Source organism: Paralichthys olivaceus, chromosome 18 (genome assembly GCF_024713975.1).
Source record: "Paralichthys olivaceus isolate ysfri-2021 chromosome 18, ASM2471397v2, whole genome shotgun sequence".
NCBI classification, from domain to species: Eukaryota; Metazoa; Chordata; class Actinopteri; order Pleuronectiformes; family Paralichthyidae; genus Paralichthys; species Paralichthys olivaceus.
Window position 1 is genome coordinate 13,594,452 of NC_091110.1, and position 19,837 is coordinate 13,614,288.

At 40.6% G+C, this 19,837-nt stretch overlaps 2 protein-coding genes across 5 annotated transcripts in view; both read left to right on the forward strand.

Moving 5' to 3' along the window:
• LOC109626217 (rab GTPase-activating protein 1) overlaps nt 1-19,837 on the forward strand; it is a 62,441-nt gene that overhangs the window by 19,937 nt on the left and 22,667 nt on the right. For all 4 annotated transcript variants that reach the window (XM_069514055.1, XM_069514056.1, XM_069514058.1 and 1 more), the window contains 7 exons: nt 205-315; nt 1,170-1,236; nt 1,323-1,425; nt 1,898-2,067; nt 2,233-2,401; nt 3,424-3,517; nt 4,898-5,048. In XM_069514055.1, coding sequence (XP_069370156.1) covers nt 205-315; nt 1,170-1,236; nt 1,323-1,425; nt 1,898-2,067; nt 2,233-2,401; nt 3,424-3,517; nt 4,898-5,048 — 865 coding nt within the window. The remainder of the gene's footprint in view (nt 1-204; nt 316-1,169; nt 1,237-1,322; nt 1,426-1,897; nt 2,068-2,232; nt 2,402-3,423; nt 3,518-4,897; nt 5,049-19,837) is intronic.
• LOC109626216 (probable G-protein coupled receptor 21) lies at nt 12,454-14,076 on the forward strand. The gene has a single exon (XM_020081940.2). It carries the CDS (start codon nt 12,599-12,601, stop codon nt 13,838-13,840), a length of 1,242 nt encoding a protein of 413 aa, XP_019937499.1. The 5' UTR covers nt 12,454-12,598; the 3' UTR covers nt 13,841-14,076.

Here is a 19,837-nt window from a genome sequence, read left to right on the forward strand (position 1 = left end):
CCTGTGCTCAAATATTACGTTAAAATGTAATTTGGTCATTTTCCAATTTAAGGTTTCAGTTTCAATAAATCAGCTTTACTGTGTCACTGTTAAACTTTTATCTTTTACTTAATTCAACGATGACTGTGTTACTTTTATCTCTGTTTTTTTCCCACTGAAGATCATTTATCTAATAAACAATGTTTCTTGTTTTTTCATGTACAGTGCTGTCGCAAAGGACAAGGACAAGCAGAGCTTCAAGCTTCGTGCAGGAATGGACAAGAAAATAGTCATTTATGTCCAGCAGACTTCCAATAAGGAACTTGCCATTGAGAGGTAAAATTAAAGACATACACTCACACACGTAAAATAGGTTACTGTACAGCTCGCTGAATGTTGATGTTTGTGGTCAGTGGAGACACTACTCTCAAATTAGATTTAAAATCTTCATGAAAACTTTGTAAAGCCCTTTTGTTCAGTGCTCTTTTTATTTTTTAAGTGAGAGATCCTTTTGGTGTTTGGACAACACTACTTACAGGAGATTAACAACTTTTATCCAAGACAACATACTGTGCAAATATCTCTCAATGTGATTAAAAAACGTGCATAATCAGAATAATGGAGGATATGAATTATATTCTCTGTCACACTTGAGTTGTCATGTAGAAGGAAAATATCCGGCCTGCATCTGTCAGACTGACCAGACGTTAACGAGAAATGAATCACTTAGCACTCGATAAACACACCAGTGACCATCTATACATCCGCGTGTCGGGTTTGAAGTGTTCCGGCGCAGTTGTAAGACAGTGAGTGAAGTGAAAATGGCTCCTCATTTTCCATGGTTTAATAAATCTGTTGAAATTCAAACATTCCACCCCACTTTTTATGGTTTGTTATTGTTTGATAAATCCAGAGATGGTGAGGAGTGAAGGGCTGTGTTTAATATTCTCCATATTCTGGTCTGTGTTAAAGGATCAGTCCAAGAAGCTATTTGCAGTAACATATGTGGTGTTAAACAACTGGTTTTGCTCGATAGAAAGATTTGTTGTATTGTCTCCAGTTCCCGCTCTTGTTTTTTTGTTTTTGTTCTTCTTACGTAACCTTTTATCATTTTGCTTCTCTCCCTTGTCTCCCTCTGCGTATGTCTGTGTCTTTATGTGTTTATTTATTATTGTGTTTTTCTCCTCTAGGTGCTTTGGTCTACTGCTCAGCCCAGGGAAAAATGTGAAGAACAGTGACATGCACCTGCTGGACCTGGTAGGCGGCTGTTTTCATGTGCGTGTGTGTCTGTGTTGTTGTGTGTTTGTGTGTTTTCTAACTTCCTCCAACTTATGCCCCTTCAGGAGTCAATGGGAAAGAGCTCTGACGGGAAATCTTACATCATCACAGGAAGCTGGAACCCTAACACGCCTCAGTTCCAGGCTGTAAATGAGGAAACGCCTAAAGGTGACGGCCAAAATCCTGTCGAAAATTCGAATAAAACTCAACTATTTTCAACAGTTATTATTCCCTTGGTTCATATTTTACTGATTAGGTGATTGTTTATTTTCTCACATTCCCTAAGTTTTAAGATCCCATTCCTAAGTGGTACAATCACTTTACACTTGTAGCATAAATCCTAAAATCCTGCTGCAAAAGAACAATAATTGTAAAATTATGGGTATTATGACATTGAACAGCATACTTCATAGAAAGTACAATTTTAACACATTAGTATTACTGTTGTCAAGGACAAGAACACTAATCAACCCAGGCATTATATTAATTCCATATATACGCCACATGCAAAACCACCACTAATTCAGCTTTAAACACAACAAGTCAATCTGCAGCGCTTTTGAATAATTCCCATTTTAAGATAAGCGAATCACTCATGGCACAAACACTGCCACTGTTTTTCATTTAATTATTTTTCTAGATAAATTCATGTACATGACGACAGCAGTGGACCTGGTCATCACAGAGGTGGAGGAGCCGGTCCGCTTCCTGCTGGAGACGAGGGTCAGAGTGTGCTCCCCAAATGACAGGCTGTTCTGGCCCTTCAGCAAGCGTAGCTACACAGAGACCTTCTACCTTAAACTCCGCCAGGTATGTCAAGTCAAGGCACAGTTTCTCCAGCCATGATTAAATCGGTTCAGAGAATGGTCAGTGGTCTCTATGAATGGCACCGGATATCAGCTTTGGGCTTGAACATCTGGGCTAACAAATGTTTTATCGGCTTATCAGAGGATGTGAACTCATGTGTTGTTTCAGATGGAGCGTAAGGAGCGTAAGAGTCCTGCCTCCGACACTCTTTATGAGGTGGTGAGTTTGGAAAGTGAGACAGAGAGAGAGAAAAGGAAGACCACAGCTAGTCCCGGCATCCTGCCTACTGGGCCTGGTACCACGGTTCCTTCACCACCTGAGGATGATGAAGAGGAAGGTGATTGGATCCTGCCCTACTTTTCATCACTTCTACTGGGTTTTCCTGTAATTAAAGTCAGAGAATACAGAAGGATAAGAATATATGATTAAAAATCATTTTTATGATATTGCAATAGCAAGTATTCCTCACTAATATGACAACATAGAGCAACATGTGGTTCTGACTAGCTAAACCATATGAAAATGGTTTTAACCTTTTGAAACACGTCCTGTACGTGATCTTGCCAGACACATAAAGCAGCAAACACTTAACTCAAAAGATCATATAAATGATGGTTTGGATTTACTTTAGAAGACTGGTGTCCTTGGTCATGACTGACCTCATTCACCAGCGAGCACCCTCAAGACACAATAATAAAAGTATTACTGCTGTGAAATAGAATAGAGTATGCAGCCTGCGACTATTTGACACAGGCTGTAACAAATAAAAGGCTTGTTGTCCACAGGAGTAAAGATCCAGTGGGTGATCAGACACTGTGTTACAGAACTGTCTGTACTGTATCATCACAAGTACTCAGCTAGCAGTGGTGTGTGTGTTTTTGTATTATTTTTGGAACATGAGAGGCAGCATTGAAACTATTAGGCAGAGAACATCAGTGAAGTACTTTCTGTATCTATCTCTGTGTTTGTCTTTGGTCTACTGGTCCTACGGTACAGTTTGGTCTCACCTTTTGGTGTTCAGTGAAGATGAAACAATTTACTTAGAACAGAGACTCTTTCAATTTACTGACATGTATTTTCATGACATTTATAGAGCTGTAGTTCAAGTTCAGTGTTATGTACACAACTCAGAGGCAGTTCAGCTTAAACCATCACAGTATACAACATCACAAAACATAATATCAGAGGATCCATAGTGTCTGTAAGTGGAGTCCACCATCTTGATAACACCATCAAGCAGAAAGTTTGACTGTGAAACACCAACCTCTTTGAATTAGTAAACACTCACATTTTAAGTTAATCATTTTTATTTCCCACAAATTTTCACAGTTGTGTTGTTTCATGCGTGTTTGTGTCCAGATAACGACGAACCGCTACTCAGTGGATCAGGTGACGTTTCCAAGGAGTGTGCAGAGAAGATCCTGGAAACCTGGGGAGAATTATTATCTAAGTGGTAAGGCTTTCACTCATTCACTGTGTCCTTCCCCTTCTATCGCAGTAGCAGTGAAGGTCTACACACACTATTCATTTTTGTGGTGGCTTAGCAGACGTTCTGCCTGTGAAAGAAAGAGCAGCAAGCAGGAATTTTTGATAAGCAGCTTATTAACATGGCTTCCTTCTCCCTTTACTGCATTTGTTTTTAATCAAAAGCTTGTGATGAACTGAATAGAAACTGTCTGGACTTTAATTTGCTGCAAGTTATGCCTCCTCCACTCACATGCACTGTACAGCATGCCTTTCTCTTTCTCTCTCGCTATCCTGATATACAGTATATACCTGTGGTACAGAACATACATTTAAATGAAGGTATTACCACATATCTTTTATAATGTACAGTATATATGATAATCTATAGTAATACATCAGTTTGTGTATTTGTAATATCCTTTGATGACCATTAAAGCACTGAATATTTTAGAGATATATGGCGTCATTGATAAAAAACAATAACGCCCGAATAAAGAAATCATAAGACTAGCCTGTCATAATACCAGGCTTTGTGTGTGTGACTGGTGATTTTTTTTTGTGTAAGTGAGAGTGTGTTGAGGCATTGTGGGATGCAGCGATGTACTGTGGGGATGCAGTGCAGAGAGGCAAATCACAGAAAGCCCTTTACAAACTTATGCCCCTAAGGACCAGGCCTAGCATTACTTACGTCATGTGCCTGCACACACAAGTACACAGCAAGCTTTTGTTTTTCCCTCTTAGCCTCTGCAGAAAATGCCACATATTGCATAACCTAACACTCGGAACAAATAAACACAACAAACTCGGAGGGATGAATTAAATAACGGGGGGGTGAAAAAGTGAGAGAATCATCAAGGATTCAGGGATTTTCTGTCAGCTCCAGTCAAGCAATAGTTAGCTACAGCTGTGCATCGGAGTTTACCTTCTCTTCCTTCTCCTCTCTGTATTTCTAATTCTGTCTCTGTCACTGACAAGAGGGTGGGCAGGTGACTGAGTTCATTCACACAGTTAAGGTTACTGTATGCACAGGATGGAGAATTTCCCCACGAGATTTGAAATTTTAATGTCAGGGAGGAAGAAAGAAAGAAAGAGCTGACATTTCCTTCTGTGTATTCTATTGTGGTTATATTCGAGCTTCTTGTCTTGTGTTGTCTATTGTTTTCCCATCAAAAATGAAGCAGGGGTAGAGTAAAGCAAGTGTAACGTCAGGGGAAAGGGTGTAAAAGAATGTTGTGGATAGATTAAGTGTTGTGTGTGCATGAGTCTGCAGAAGACCTTACATCAAAGATGATAGAATAAGCAGTAAGTAAGTAATAAAGTTGAAATTAGTAAAATAAAGTAAAAATACAATCTCCTCTCCTCTCAGGCATATGAACTTATCAGTGCGGCCCAGGCAGCTGCCAGCGTTGGTGCGGAGTGGTATTCCTGAGGCTCTTCGTGGGGAGGTGTGGCAGCTCCTGGCAGGGTGCCACAATAATGACCACCAGGTGGAAGAGTACCGCACTCTAATAACAAAGGTAAGACCACACCAAAATATTGTCTTTATAAAGATGATCAAGAAAAAACTATTTGCCTTGATCCCCTAATTTTGGTGGCTTCGAACAGGACGACTCAGACCCTTAATTTTTGGGTGAACCAGCAAACTGTCCACATCAGTGATGATTGGAGACATTATCTTTTGGGGATTGTCATCCGTCTGTCTGTCTCACTTCTCTTCACCTTTAGAGAATATCTTTTGGTACAAGTATTCACATGGACTCAAAAATGAGCTGATTTGATCTTTAAAGGTTAAGGTCACTGTGATCTCACAAAACACATTTAAGGCCATAACTCCATCATTCCTAGTGTAATTATGACAACATATACTTGGTACCTTGAAAAAGTTTCCTTCAAAATCTTCTGCACGTGTCCTATGAGACTTGGAAAATGTGGATGTAAACAGCCGCTTGATAAGTCTGAGGCGGCAAACAACAGTCGTTTTCTCCTGTGTGTTATTGTTCATGTTTGTTGGCAACAGCTGTGGTTCAGGTTTATGTCTTTAAAGCACTCCCCAGGGGCCTCTGTTCTCTTCTCATGTGCTCCAAACTTGTGACGACAACCACTGCTGCCATGTAGACGATACCAGCTGATTACTTGGAGCATAAACAAGATTCTGTTCCTGAAAGGTTTATACACTTTATTTAAAAAGAAGTGTTGTAGTGGTCGATGGTTCTGTGAGAATGAATAATCATAAAGGTTTTACCATAACTTCTCTTGATTTTGTGACTCAGTATAAACCAGTGGTTTTTAACCAATGCTCAGTTCATAAATGGAGAAACTAAATATATAACTACCATTTTAAATGGAAAGGAATCCATTTGTATGATGCTGTTTAACTCAAACAGTCAAAGTCAAAAGATTCAGAAAACTGTTCTAGTTTTATTCAGTTTTGCAAATTCCTTCGGGACCTGGGTTAGAAATTTCCTGTATTAGACTATGCACAATGGTCGCTCTGTGATCGGGAAGGATAATTTCATTATTATTATTCAATTATGATGATTTCAATTGGGTATTTTTAACATTAGGTTTGTCATAGCTGCTTTGCCTTGTTATGACCTCTGCTTCATTACTACAAACCCGTGTCTGTAGGTGTTTAAAAAAGTTTTTTGTGTCAGTTTGTTAGAGAATCACAGTGTGCTTGCTTACATCTGTCTAAGGGGATATGTGTTAAAGGATCCGAGGTGACTGTCGCCTCTCCTGTGTGTCCGTCTGTGTAATTTTGTTCTCGGCCACAGCTCTGTCCACTGTTCTTATGTAAAGGCAACAACCCCGGGCAGCAAGCTGGGTCCCAGGTGGTGACAAGATGTTGGTTTTGCCCTCTCCTCCCCTTTGCTCTCCTCCCCCACTCTCTTTTTCCTCACTGTCCCTGACCTCCCTTTCATTTCTCCCTTTGCTCTTTTCCTATCTCTTTCATTCTCTTCTCCTCATGTTCTTGCTGCCATTTATCTGTCTGTCCTTTACTGATTTGAAAGCTTAAAGACCGCCAACTCAAATAAAACTTTTACACCAAAATAATGGAATCTCAACTTTCACTCAGACAACAAAAACATCGGACCAGTTAAATCTGACTGTGACAGATGATTTGAGTTTTATTTAGTCCCAGAACGAGGCTGGGCAATGTAGCAGAGAACATTTAAAGAACAAAATGATAATGAAGCTCTTTTTTGATTCAAACCAAATTTAAATCAAAGTAGAACTAAGACACAAAAGGTCATGTTGATAGAACAGCTCAGAAAAGAGTATTGAAATGTATTGCATAATTGTACTCTGCACATTATATGTATTCATTAGGAAAGAATCTTTCTCCGCATTATTGTAATCCTCTCATGTATGAATTTGTTCTCTCCCATTTCAGGTCCTATTTTAAAATTTGTACATACTGCATACATGTGCCAGCTCCTAATTTGTCCTGTTTTTGTGTGTCTCTTTGTATTCAATGTCACTGTATGTACATCATGTCCCAGCAAGTGCCCTCTTTTGTGCTGTCCCCATCTGAACTTGGTGTTCATCCATATTTGAATGCAGGGCATTGATGGAAGTGGGGGCAGGGCTGTAGGTTGTTGATATTTAACCTCTTCCTTCACTGTGAAGTCTGAATGAACTCCCTGATATGAGGGTCCCCGCTGCCAAGTACTGGAAGTACCCGTCTGACTTAAAATGCTGACTCATTAACACTCCACCAGTTACCAATAAACTCATTAGGCTGTTTTAGCCATGGCCCACATTTTGCATCAGCTCCATAAATGATAGTGAGTAGAGGCCAGTCAGAGTTACACAGTTTGGGCAGCACGCGGGTCCAGTGCCAACTGATTTTAATCAGGAAGATGTTGCGAAAGGCGGCATGACATATTGGCTGGCAACATTTTGCTTTGTGCTCAGGGGCTGTAACATCGTGACCATAGTACAGTATGATGGACATAAATAGTTATTAAAATAATCTTAAGTGTAGCCTTTGAAAGTAATGGCCATGTTTTAATCAAATTTTATGCTATAATCAGTTGTCCTGTGGTAATATTGAAATCAATATTTTATACATTGGGTTCATCATCAATAAAGAAGCATTCCACTCTAACTACAGGCAAAGCTTGAGAGTCTAGATTCGTAACCAGCTAACAACATGATTCTAATGTTTGCTTGTTGCAAAAATAATAGGAACACATGCAGAGCAAGTGGATCAAGTTGCCACGTGGATGAAGAATCACTGATCACCTTGTCTGCTTAAGTTCACAATTGGTATCAAACAGGTTGCGGCAGCTTCAAGGGAATAGGAGTCTCTTTAATGTAATTATAATGTTTGTTTGTTTGTTTCCCATTAATTATCTAGACTGTGGCAGCCCGCCATATTCTAATTTGTCCAGCCACAGTTTCATGATAAATCAAAGATTTTTCACACTTCGCATAATAACATAAGAGATCTCTAAATCTGTGTGTGCCCCGTGTTCACTCACCCTGTTGCACTACCCCGAGCTACCATGTGCTTGTGCTATGGTCAATACAGTTTTTACTGTAATGCAGACAGTCAGATTGTGTTAGAGATGGAGATCTAATGAAACATGATTTTTGAGATGGGCGGCACGGTGGTGTCGTGGTAAGCACTGTTGCCTTACAGCAAGAAGGCTCCCGCTTCAAATTGCAGGTTTGTCCGGTTCTTTCTGTGTAGATTTTGAAAACTCATCCTGTATCTGTGTGGGTTTTTTCTGTGGGTACTCTGTGACTGCTCCAAAGACATACAGATTGAGGTCTGGTTTTCCAGAGACTCTCAAATTGTGTGATTTGAATTGGTGTTTGTCTCTATATGTTGGCCGTGTGATACACTGGTGACCTGTTCGATGGCAGCTGAGATTTGCTTCAGCTCCCCTTGCGACCCTCAAAGGATAAACAATAGCGATAATGGATTGACGGAGGATTTTTCAGGTTGTATTTTTCTTCTGCATGTGTGGTCAATGGTGATGACGAGTCATATTGGATCACTTATATTGATACCGAAAGATGTTTTAAACCTCATCTACCTCCATAAGTCGAGCAGGCTGTTAGAAATTAGGTAAGGTAGGTAGCATAGACACACAGGGACCTGACAAACACAGGCCCGGTCCCCAGACCCACTGCGCCAACCTCCTGTGGAGAGGAAAACAAGCACTCTTAGCTACCTGTCTGCCTGTCCGTCTCTGTTGGACCTGTCTTTCTATCTTTTTTCACATCTGTATTTGTGTACGCCTAACTCTTGACTCTCACTGACTTCTACCTAGACCTTTGTGCTCCTTATAAGTTGTCCTGACTCTCTTTTTCCGCCTGTTCATTTGTGTTATGTCACATTAACTACTTGCCTTTTTTCTTTTTCCTCTCTTGCCATCCTAGTGAGTCAGCTTCTTCCCTTTTTTGACCGTACTTTGACTGTATGCCTCTCCCATAGGTTAATGCTTGCAGACATGGAAATACTTTCAAATATGCTTTATCTGGCTTTAAAGCCAGTTTCCTATAAGATACACAGTGAATGCTAGAAGGCTCACTCAGTTCATGAGTCAGTTATTTTTGCAGTTGAATGTAAGCAGTCCTCAATATTCCTTGAATTTTGCGTCATCTTCGTACAGTAACCTGTTTGTGTTGATCTGCGACTACATAACCAGTCTCAGGACCCCTGCCTTATGATGCTTTTACTTCTGCTCTAGCTCTAGGCTCATGGTACAGAGATAAATATCATTAGTTCACAGATAATACGGTGTATTGGTTCTCCACTTCTTTGAAATTTTAAAAGAATTTCATTGCTACCAGGCACTGCTTTGATAAATTCTCTGAAAAAACAGCCCATCAGCTGATGCTGATACAAAAAGCTGGCACCTTGTGTCTGCTGATTTTTATATTTATATAGGAACAGAACAGAATCATCTGGATTATAAACCACCAGATGGGAGGTGGTGGTTGGTGGGTATTTGTAATAATCAGATGATAGTCAGCCAGTACGGCAGTGAACTGTCTATTGATTTAGTGGTACTTAGCAATAAATGTGGTGAAATTTAGATCTATTCCAATGTATTAATAGTTTTGTAATGAGGTAAAGATCCACACCATCTAGTCCTCAGATTAATCACAGGCGGGGTAATATTTGGCATTAATTGCATTCCATCCCAACATTAACTACAGGAACACCAGCAAAATCTCTATGTTAACTAATATTGTGATTTGATAGGATTATATGAGCAGTGATCTTTGAGGCCATCGGTTATCGCCTGATGACCACTACGTTGTTGCCTGTACACCTTTTACATATAAATAGGGTGGTCGATAAATGAAATAGTCGACAGCTAATGCATTTCAGTCAGTGTGTTCCGCCTTTTTTGCTCTCCACAGACCCTGTTTACCTGCGGACAACCACGGGTGATTGGCCAAAGTAGAAACAGAAACTTCTTTTCCGACACCTAATTATTCTGCATATTCACATCCAGGATCTGTTTATAGAGATCATATATGATCAGTAACATGCTTTTTAAGAGTAATTATTGTAAACATCAGTTGCAGGCTGCTTGTCCTTGAGAAGAACCATGAGGATGCATACTGTAAGTTAGACATCTAACAGCTCAGCTTAGGAACCAGGTGACAGTACATCATGATTGCCCTTCTTTATTCCTCCCATTTTTCACAGCTATATTTTCCTCTTACTGATTTTGTCTCTGCGATCTTGTTTTCCTTTCTCTCCTCCACCTCTTCCCCCTCTCATCCTTGATGAGCTCTGTGTTTTCCTTTGACCTCCTTCCATATCCTTTTCTCCCATTCCTCTTCTTCCAACCCTTTTCATCGTACTGTCATCTATTTTTAGCTCCTCGTGTGGTGGGCAGAGGAGGTGCGTGAAAGCATGGGAGTGTGTCTGGATTGCGGAAAGGTGCAGGCTGGTGTGCGTGTGTGTGTTTGGGTCTCCATCACGCTACACCAAATTGCCCTGCACGAGACAAACTCTGCAGGCTTCAGAAAGTCATTAAAATGAGGAGGATGAGGCGGATGAGGAGCAGCATTAAATCTGACAGTGATTACTACCCACTAAGTTTCTAATATTAGTGCCAGATTCTGAGTAATTAAATGTAGCATCACATGCTTTGATCCAAAAATAACACAGTCATTAATTTTTTATGCACAGAGACAGTAATAGTTTTGTAGTGTAAGTATTGTATAAAGCATGTATTGTATTGCTGTTTGTTTTTAGTATAGTTGTTTGTCTTTAAGTATCTTAACTGATGTCACATTTTTTTAATTTTTATTTTCTGTATGAGCCTCAGGAAAAGTGGCTGATATCCAACAGCAGGGACTTGCTGATTCTATTTTAAGACGACAGAATAAAATGTTTAATAGAGTCCTAACCGGGGCTTTGAGAGCCTTGCAATAAAACCTGGCTGTTGATATTGCTGTGAGGGAGATTTAAAAAAGTCTGGTATGGTCATGTTACCTGCGTGTATCTGACTGTATCAAAGCAATTCTTGAATAGATGTCAAGAGGTGCAGCATGTGCTGATACATGCTAAATCAGGAGCAGGTGCATAACTGTTTAGTGCCAAATAGATAGAAAGACATGTACAAGCACACACACAAAAATACACAGACACACATACACAAATACACAAATACATAAACAAAGTTAGAGTATTCGCCACTTGGTACTACAGATTTACAACCATGCACAATGTTGCAAAGCCTCCATCTGTCTTTCTCTTTGAAACTAGTTAACAAAATAACTATTATATATCTGAAAAAGCTTAAAGGGGTGATATTATTTATAGAACAATTTCCCTTAAACCTTCCCCAGGGCATGCACTTAATGTTTAACTGCAAACAAGTTTCAACATTTCTGGATGCAGAGAACAGGACTGGGCTAATACTGAGTTTTGCTAATTTTAACAGTGTGAAACAGTATTTGAGGATCAGGGGTAATTATTTGAAACAGTGAGACCCCCCCCAACACACACACGCACGCACGCACACACGCACACACACACAGGGGAGGAGTGAGAGGGTGGGGGAAGGAGGCAGCTTCATGCCCTTGCAGTTGATCATTGGTTGAACTCAAGGGGAAGGGGAGGGGCTTCAGTGCCACTGTTTCTGTAGAGAGAGGGGCAGAGGGACCGAGAAAGAGAGAGAGAGAGAGACACACAGCAAAGGAGGATAAATGAACACGGGTGGGGGGGTTCTCCCAGCATCGGTATGCCTGCCTACCTCATTTCCACTCCAGACATAGTTGCTGCTCCTCTGGATAGAAATAACAGCTGAGGTGTGTTTGTATGTGTGTGTGCGTGCATTTTTTAAACATCAGTACCCTGTGCACTGCCTTCATCCTCTCAGTTCACAACAGTCTGCGGGGATCTTACAGCGAAGGACCGGACAGAAACTGAGACAAGAGCTGGCAGACTTGGAAGTGTGGTGAAAAGAGGGTAAAGGAGCAGCACGAAAGAAGAGGACAAGAAGACGAATCAGGAAAGACAAGCAGGACAGAGTTCCATGACAGAATCAAAAGGAGAGATTATCCTGAATGTCTCCTTCCCTCAATTTATGTTTGCAACGCATTACACAGTAATGCTCTCTCACTGGAAGCTGTGTTTGTGACTCTGGACAGATAAAACGACAGCTTCAGTCTGCGCTTTCTACAGCTGTAGCAGATGTTGAAGACATCTTTGACTTTATAGGGAGGGGAAGCCTTTCAAGCACAGATTGGACTAGAATTCCTTTAACAAAGTCACCTTTTTTTTCCATTTTTTTCCTTTTCACCTGGGACGTTGGCTTCACTGGAAAAAGGGAGAAACATTTTTTTTGTGTGATTGATTGTGCCTGGTGGTTTGAAATCTTCCTCATCCTTCCCTGCCTGTGCATCCCTCCTGCATTTGTTAATGGCAGATGGCCGCACTCTCCTCGTTAAACCGCAACATGGAGCCTTTATTTTGAACTGAAACCACAAAGACGCTTTCAGAAAAAGTCAGCTACCTGACAAAATAGTGGGTTCTTGGGTTCTTTGTACCCTCGAAGGACCCCTCAGACAAGAATCACTGCCCAAGATGACGAATTTTTCCCTGGATCCACTGAACCTGAGCTCCGCTGACCCATCAAATGTATCTGCTCCCTTCTGCCTGCTGGAGATAGGCTATTCCCAGATTTTCACCACCTGCCTCCTTGAAGTCTCGATCATACTTCTCCTCACTATTCTCATTATCTCTGGCAATCTGGTGGTGATTTTTGTGTTTCACTGTGCCCCCTTGCTTAGCCAGCACACCACCAGTGCTTTCATCCAGACTATGGCGTATGCTGATCTACTGGTGGGGGTCAGCTGCCTGTTCCCCTCCCTGTCCCTCCTCCATCACCTACAGGGCCTCGACCCCAAACTCACCTGCCAGGTGTTCGGGTACATGGTGTCTGTTTTGAAGTCCGTTTCGATGGTGTCGTTGGCGTGTGTTAGTGTAGACCGCTACATCGCCATCACGCGACCTCTGTCTTACGCGTCCCTAGTAACACCTTGTCGAGTGCGCTGCTGCATCATTCTGATATGGCTATATTCTGCTCTGGTGTTTCTCCCATCATTTCTTGGGTGGGGTAAACCTGGTTACCATGGCGATGTGGTGGAATGGTGTGCACTTCAGTGGAGGACTAGTCCGGCTTTTACAACCTTTATCGTTGCACTGCTCTATGCCCCAGCAGCTCTCACTGTCTGCTTTACCTATGCCAATATCTTCAAGATCTGCCGACAGCACACCCGGGAGATCAGCGAGCGCCACGCACGTTACCGACCCCAACAGCTGCAGGGCCCAGGATTGACTGTGGGATCTGTGGTCAAGGACAACAACGCAGCAGAACATGGGCAGTTCCCCCACTTGTCCCAACCACAGAAACTCCAACACCACCAACCACAGTATCAGCAGCCCACATCAACATATCCAGACAAGCGATACGCTATGGTACTGTTCCGCATTACAAGCGTTTTTTATATCCTCTGGTTGCCCTACATTCTTTACTTTCTGTTGGAGAGTGCAGGGATCTACCACCACCCTGCAGCATCGTTCCTCACCACATGGCTGGCCATCAGCAACAGCTTCTGTAACTGTCTCATCTACAGCCTCTCCAACTCTGCCTTCAGGAAAGGCCTCAAACGCCTCTGCTCCTTCTGTGTACAGCGCAGTGGCGGTGGCTTTGGGGTTAGCAACACCAAAAAGACTTTCGTCGGCTCTGTTGAAAAAGGATGTGCGGGGCCAGGGTATGGATACGGCCATGGCGAAATCAGAATTGGCACAACATGTCATGTGTAGTGCACACACAGACTAAACCCTTTTGCCAAATTGGCAGTTGAACTTATTGAAAAGATGCCTGATGTGTCGTTGAATGACTCATCTGCTAAGCTGAAATATGCAGATAAGAGACGGAAGGAGGTGTCAATCTGCCACTGCTGCTTCTGTGGCGTTGGGAGGCTACACAGGCATCCTCTCTGCCCATGCCACAGTTGGCAAACGCAGACAAAGGGAGTCAAGAGCAGAGCACTGACGTACAGAAAGACCCAAATAGTGTTTGAAAATGGTCACAGCATGCTCTGTATACGGACAGGGTTGATCGATGGATAGGATAAGAAAAAGGTGTCTGTAAAGTCTGGAGGGGTGAATTTTTTGGTGGTCAAACAACATTTTTATTGGTTTTTATTTATGGAAAGTGAATTCTTAACTTATTTTGCCAAAACTGTTCCAAAAGGCTGTCTGTGCTGTAACATGCCCTTATCCCCTTAGTGTCTTCATACTAACTGTTGAAAAGCAGCCATTTTATTGTTTGGTTATATTGATTTAACTGATTCTTGTTTCTCTGCTTCAACATTTCAGATTCTTTGTGGACTTTTAGATTATTTATTAATGTTGTGATACAAGATAAACTTTATGACTTTAACCAAGTTGTGGGTTCACACACTGAGCCAGCTGTTATTGTAACATATGACGAGAGATGCTGACCAGCTTTGGTGTACGACTGTTAACCTGACAAAAATCTAATTTTCTATTCTCATTAATTTCCTTGTTAGTTTCATTGCACCTTTGTTGTTTGGATTATGTTACTCAACCTTTTTCATAACTGTGTCCAAGGCAAAGAAAGGATATAGTTTTACACCTATGATTTTTGGTACATTATCACTTTAATTTTCTGGAAACATGTAGATGGATGACCTTAAGAACTTTAGAACTGAACAGACAAATAGCCCATTCACTCTGCCAGCAGGCTAACCTGTGCAGCACCATGAAGAGGGACTGACCCTTCGATCCTAAGGAATTGCAGTTCCATGTGTGTATGTTTGTGTCTGTGTGCATGCATGCGTCTGTTTCCATCATCTTGTTCTCATGTGTAGTTTTGTCATCACTTTGTACTCTAACTTATTTCAAACAAACTTATCTTAAACCGAAAAGACTCCGTGTGTACATACATATATGGTGTCATAAACTCAATGGTTGTGAAAAAAAGTATCTCTTTTTTGAACCATAAAGACTTTCACAGTTTATTTAGGTGCAGATATTCTGTACGTTATTTAATCGAACCAAAGAAAGTTCAACAGTTACTGGTTTTTTTTCTAAATATGTGATATATCATATGAATTTAGGCGAATGCAAATGGATTTAAACAATGTTTGTGTAGGTCCACTGCACTGTGTTGGCTCAGTGATGCCTTGTGTGCATGACTTTGACTGTTTCTCAGTGTACAGCGACATATTGTTGCCTTGATGCACTAATGAAAATGAACTGTTGGGGAGGTATTTTCCTCCAACAGCGAGGGAGGGCTTGATTTATGGGTGTGACTGTTTTTTGAGGGGATGACACTGACTGAATCATTCATGTTCATTAGTCAGCCTCTGTCGCTTAATCCCACTTTCAAGTCATTTTAAAAATGTGACTGTTAATCCAGCTACTCTTCAAAAGATAATTTGTAATCAATATTTTTGTCTTCCGTGAAACTGAAAATAATCAGGAGCAAACAAATGACTCAAAACTGTTAGATTTTTTTTTTTTGCATGCATTTGTTCTTAGGTGTATGAGTATGCGTGCAGGAATGTTGGGGTGTGACCACTGGCTGAATTGGACTGTTGAACTTGTTGCAACAAGGATGCTAACAAAGTTATCACCTCTCAATGCTTTATTAGCTGGACTTCACTTCCTTCCAGTACACTGTACACACCGTGAGTGTGATATAGTGGTAGTAGAGAGATTCACATGTTGACTTTTAATATATTTTGGCTGACATATGTTAATTATTGCCAAATATTGTAATATTTCCTTTTGGAATGGCGTGTACAGGAGTGGCGTATTGAATGTCTAATCGTTGAACTACACACAATTTATTTTTGTAAACTTGCTCTTTGTATAGTTTCTTGTGAAGTGATAAATGTTGTCCTTTTCTATTTGAAAGAGTTTGATTTTTCACTAATCCAATTTAATTTCTGACGGCAGTTAATGGTACAATTTCTGAGAAATGTAAAGTGTAGGGAAATTATTTTGCCAAAACATGGTCTCATTTGTGTAGACTCACAAATATGTTCTCATTGGTGACTTTTGGGGACCTATAGACTTAAACGCAGAATTTGGCAAAACTTAACCACTACTTGTCTCACCCCAACCATAACTACTGACCAAAATCAGTGTTTCTCCCAAACTCATTGCTTTTTAGTCATTGCTTGTATGTCAGAAACACCCACATTCCCTTTTTCCTGTGGGAAAACAATTGGCTCCCATGTTCTCAAGGGAAAAACCCTCTCATTTTGACTGTGTCAAGATGCAGTGTCATGCTGGGTGGGGTTGCACAGGCGAGGTAGATTGTACACTTGGCATGCTCTGGGTTAGTTAATCAGTTTATCAGACATCATTAGTAAAACATTTTAAAAGCTATCTGCACATAGTTGCATTTGTATACTGGCAATAAAGTGAAAAAACTACATAGTAGAAGGAAGATAAAAATGGTGTCTAGCCTCCATAGCTGAAGGTTGTATTGTCTTTCGAGAGTCCTTATGTTGTCCTTTATTTTATTTCATTTTAATCCCATTAGACTGCAGCTGCCTAGATGTGTATCTTGGGAAAAAGCGTATAAGTGTATAAATTGTATTTGTATAAACTCCAGCAACAGAACAACAGAAATGTTCAAATTGATAATAACAATTGGGACATATTTAACGCAAATTATTAAAACGTATTCTGAGGCACAAGAATTTTTGTTGTGAACAATGAACTGCAACAACTGAGTACTGTTTGACTATAGGATCTTCCAGCCTCACTCTAATTTGTGCACTTTAACTCACAAACACACACACATGCTCACACTGTGGTATTGTCTTATCTATCTTTTAATGTCTGTTGAAATGTATTCTTTTTGTTTTTGTAAGACTCTGAATAGGACACACCAGACCCCAATAATGCCTGACTCATGACACAGAGCTGGTATGAGACACACATTGTTATCACATTAAGATGAGGCTGACCACAGATGCAGCTTTTTCACTGGAGCCGATTCTGCATTTCTGTTTGACCACACTGAACGCTTAATATTTGTTTCTTTAGATTTCTGTTTAACAAGCCACTACCATGTTAGATATTGCCACACACATGCGGGTGTTGAATTTTAAGGTTTTTGTAAGATGGCTGCTTTCATACATGGAAAATGTTGGGATCTTTTAAATGATCAAACTTGTCTAATTTCACTTTAATTGAAAGTGATTCTCTATGACCAATAAGACACTTCTCATCGGATGATGCTCTGCAGGTTTGGAATTGTGATTTGTCCATGTTGTGTATCTGTACAAGGCAAATAAAGGTAATATTGTCTCAAGTATTTAAACCTCCTTGTACTGACTACTTTGCTATGACAGAGCCGAGAATGTGTATAGTTTAACGTGTGTTTGGTCAAGAAAAGGAATGGTTAATACCATTAGTAAACACCACTGTTGTTCATTAGCACACGCATATTTGCGACAAATATCATTAACTTTTGTAATAAGCAGACCCTCCTTCATATTTTTATTGAGGTAGGTGACTGTTAGCCAAAGAGTAAGTAGCGCAGTTGATAAGAAAAGTAATAGCTCTCTTTAACATTCACACAGCATTTTCCACCATTTGTCAAATTGTGAACAGCTCATGTTTATTTTTGGAGATAAAAATAAATTGTTGTTACATTAAAGTGCTGTAAATGGACTGTAATACGGCAGCACAATATTTGTGCAAGCGGTCGGTCTGCTGAATTTTCGTGCTGGCAGAGCGGCTGTGGGAAATGTTGGTGGACCCGATTGGCAAATAACACCAGAAGAAAATGCAAGCCATTGGAGTGCTGGCACAAAAAGTAGGGCATGAGACAGACAATTAAGATTTAATGACGGGCGACGCCAAGGTGAGGAAGCAGGCGCTATGGGGAGCTCGAGCATCGGTCGATCACAGATTATTATAAAGGATAAAAAGACAGAAGGAACCACTGTATCACAATAACTAGTGATTCATAAAATAAAAAAATCAACATTTCACCTATCCCACATTTAATACAATGTTAAACTTACCATTTATTCATAATTCAAATTTAATTCCAGTGACATATCAACATGTGGCGCTTTGGTATATTTGGGGAACAAGGTTTGTATCAAGCTTGACAAATATCACCCTGTGTTCTCTTGGCATCTCAGCAGGGTCCTTTAGGAGCAGAGAAAGAATAACAGAATGACATGTCAGCCATTGTGTTGAGTCAGAGAAAATCAGGGACAGAAAAACAATAGAGGGCTAGCTACTCAACCTTCCCACGGAAGCCCTACTGTGGTACTTTATTCCTAGCTTTAGATGGGCATGTACACACACACACACGCACACTCATTGTAACTGCCATTTTTGGCTTTCCCTCAGTAATGTGTTTTTATTGTAGGTTCGTTAGGAGAACATGTTTTGCCTCTTGACGGTCATTAACTTCATAAAGCCTCTTTGATTCCCCTGCAGAACTCCTGAGGCAGTAAGTTGTCATGGACAGTTGACAGCACTTCAACAGTCATAGTATTTGTGTAGCTTAAGCTGTTGGATTCTTTGGCTGCCAGACACTTTATTTTCTGTTGGCATGAATGAGATTTAAGGGTATTGTTAACAGGAGGGGACATCTTTGGCTTGTGTAGTATTTTTATTACAGTTTTAAACTTTAATTTATGATATATTCTTTTAGAGTTGATTGTCATTCATTTTTTATGTTATGTCATTGGCCCCCTCCAAGGTCTGAAGCCGTGCTGAAAGTAATGCATTAAACAATTTCAGGAATAGATGCACATTTTGGGAGATTTGGTGGAACACAGGTCTGTGTGCAGTGAAGCCTTATACTCACCTAAAGAGCCTCAAGGGGTTAAATGTTTTAAGCATCACTTAGTCTTAGTATTTATTCGAATACATTTGTTTTTCATTGTCTTTTCTACTGTTACATAGAGATGCTCTATTCTTAGCACTATCCTTTCTCTTCTCTCTTTTTCTCTTAATCACTTTAACGCTCCCTTCCGTCCACTACCATGAGACACTGGATATGTTTTCCCTCCAAACTCACGCTAGCCTCATTCCAAACTGTTAAACCGAACTGACAGACAGACAAAGAGGAAGCTAATTGGCCATTATGTCAGAGGTCTTTGTACGTGCTCTCAGCACTTCAGATAAGTTTGGCTAAGTGGTGCTCGTGTAAACATGGATCCTTATCATTCACTGAGAGACTGAAGCACCGTGTAATGGGCCCTTCACTCTGGATGCAGTAACTCCACCCCTGTGCTCTAAAACACATCAATACCAATACTTTTTGCTGCAGAAGTTCTACCTAAAATCTATTGATGCACTTTGGGGGCATTTCTGTCTCTTTTGGAAAATGTGGCCTAGGCAGCCAGAAATGACAGACTATTGAAGAAGCTGGAGGACAACTTTTGAAAGGACCTCTCAGATCATTGGATGGGACATGTTACATGATATGTTGAATGGTAAAAAACTGTGTCTGTTAAACACGGACAGTTTAATGGCCGAGAATCAGACTTCTACAAGCATCTATTCATGTTTGCTTTGCTCACACACACACACACACACACACACACACACACACACACACACACACACACACACACACACACACACACACACACACTCATGGCAGTAACTATGAGTTATTGGGTGTGGTGGAAGTTTTGGAATGGACTTAAAAAAGGCCACTGTTGTTGGTCTCTGTTCCCCATTTGTTTGCTTTGTTTTACTATTCCTTTCTTCCTGCATTTCTTCTTATTCTTGCCTTATTTTTGT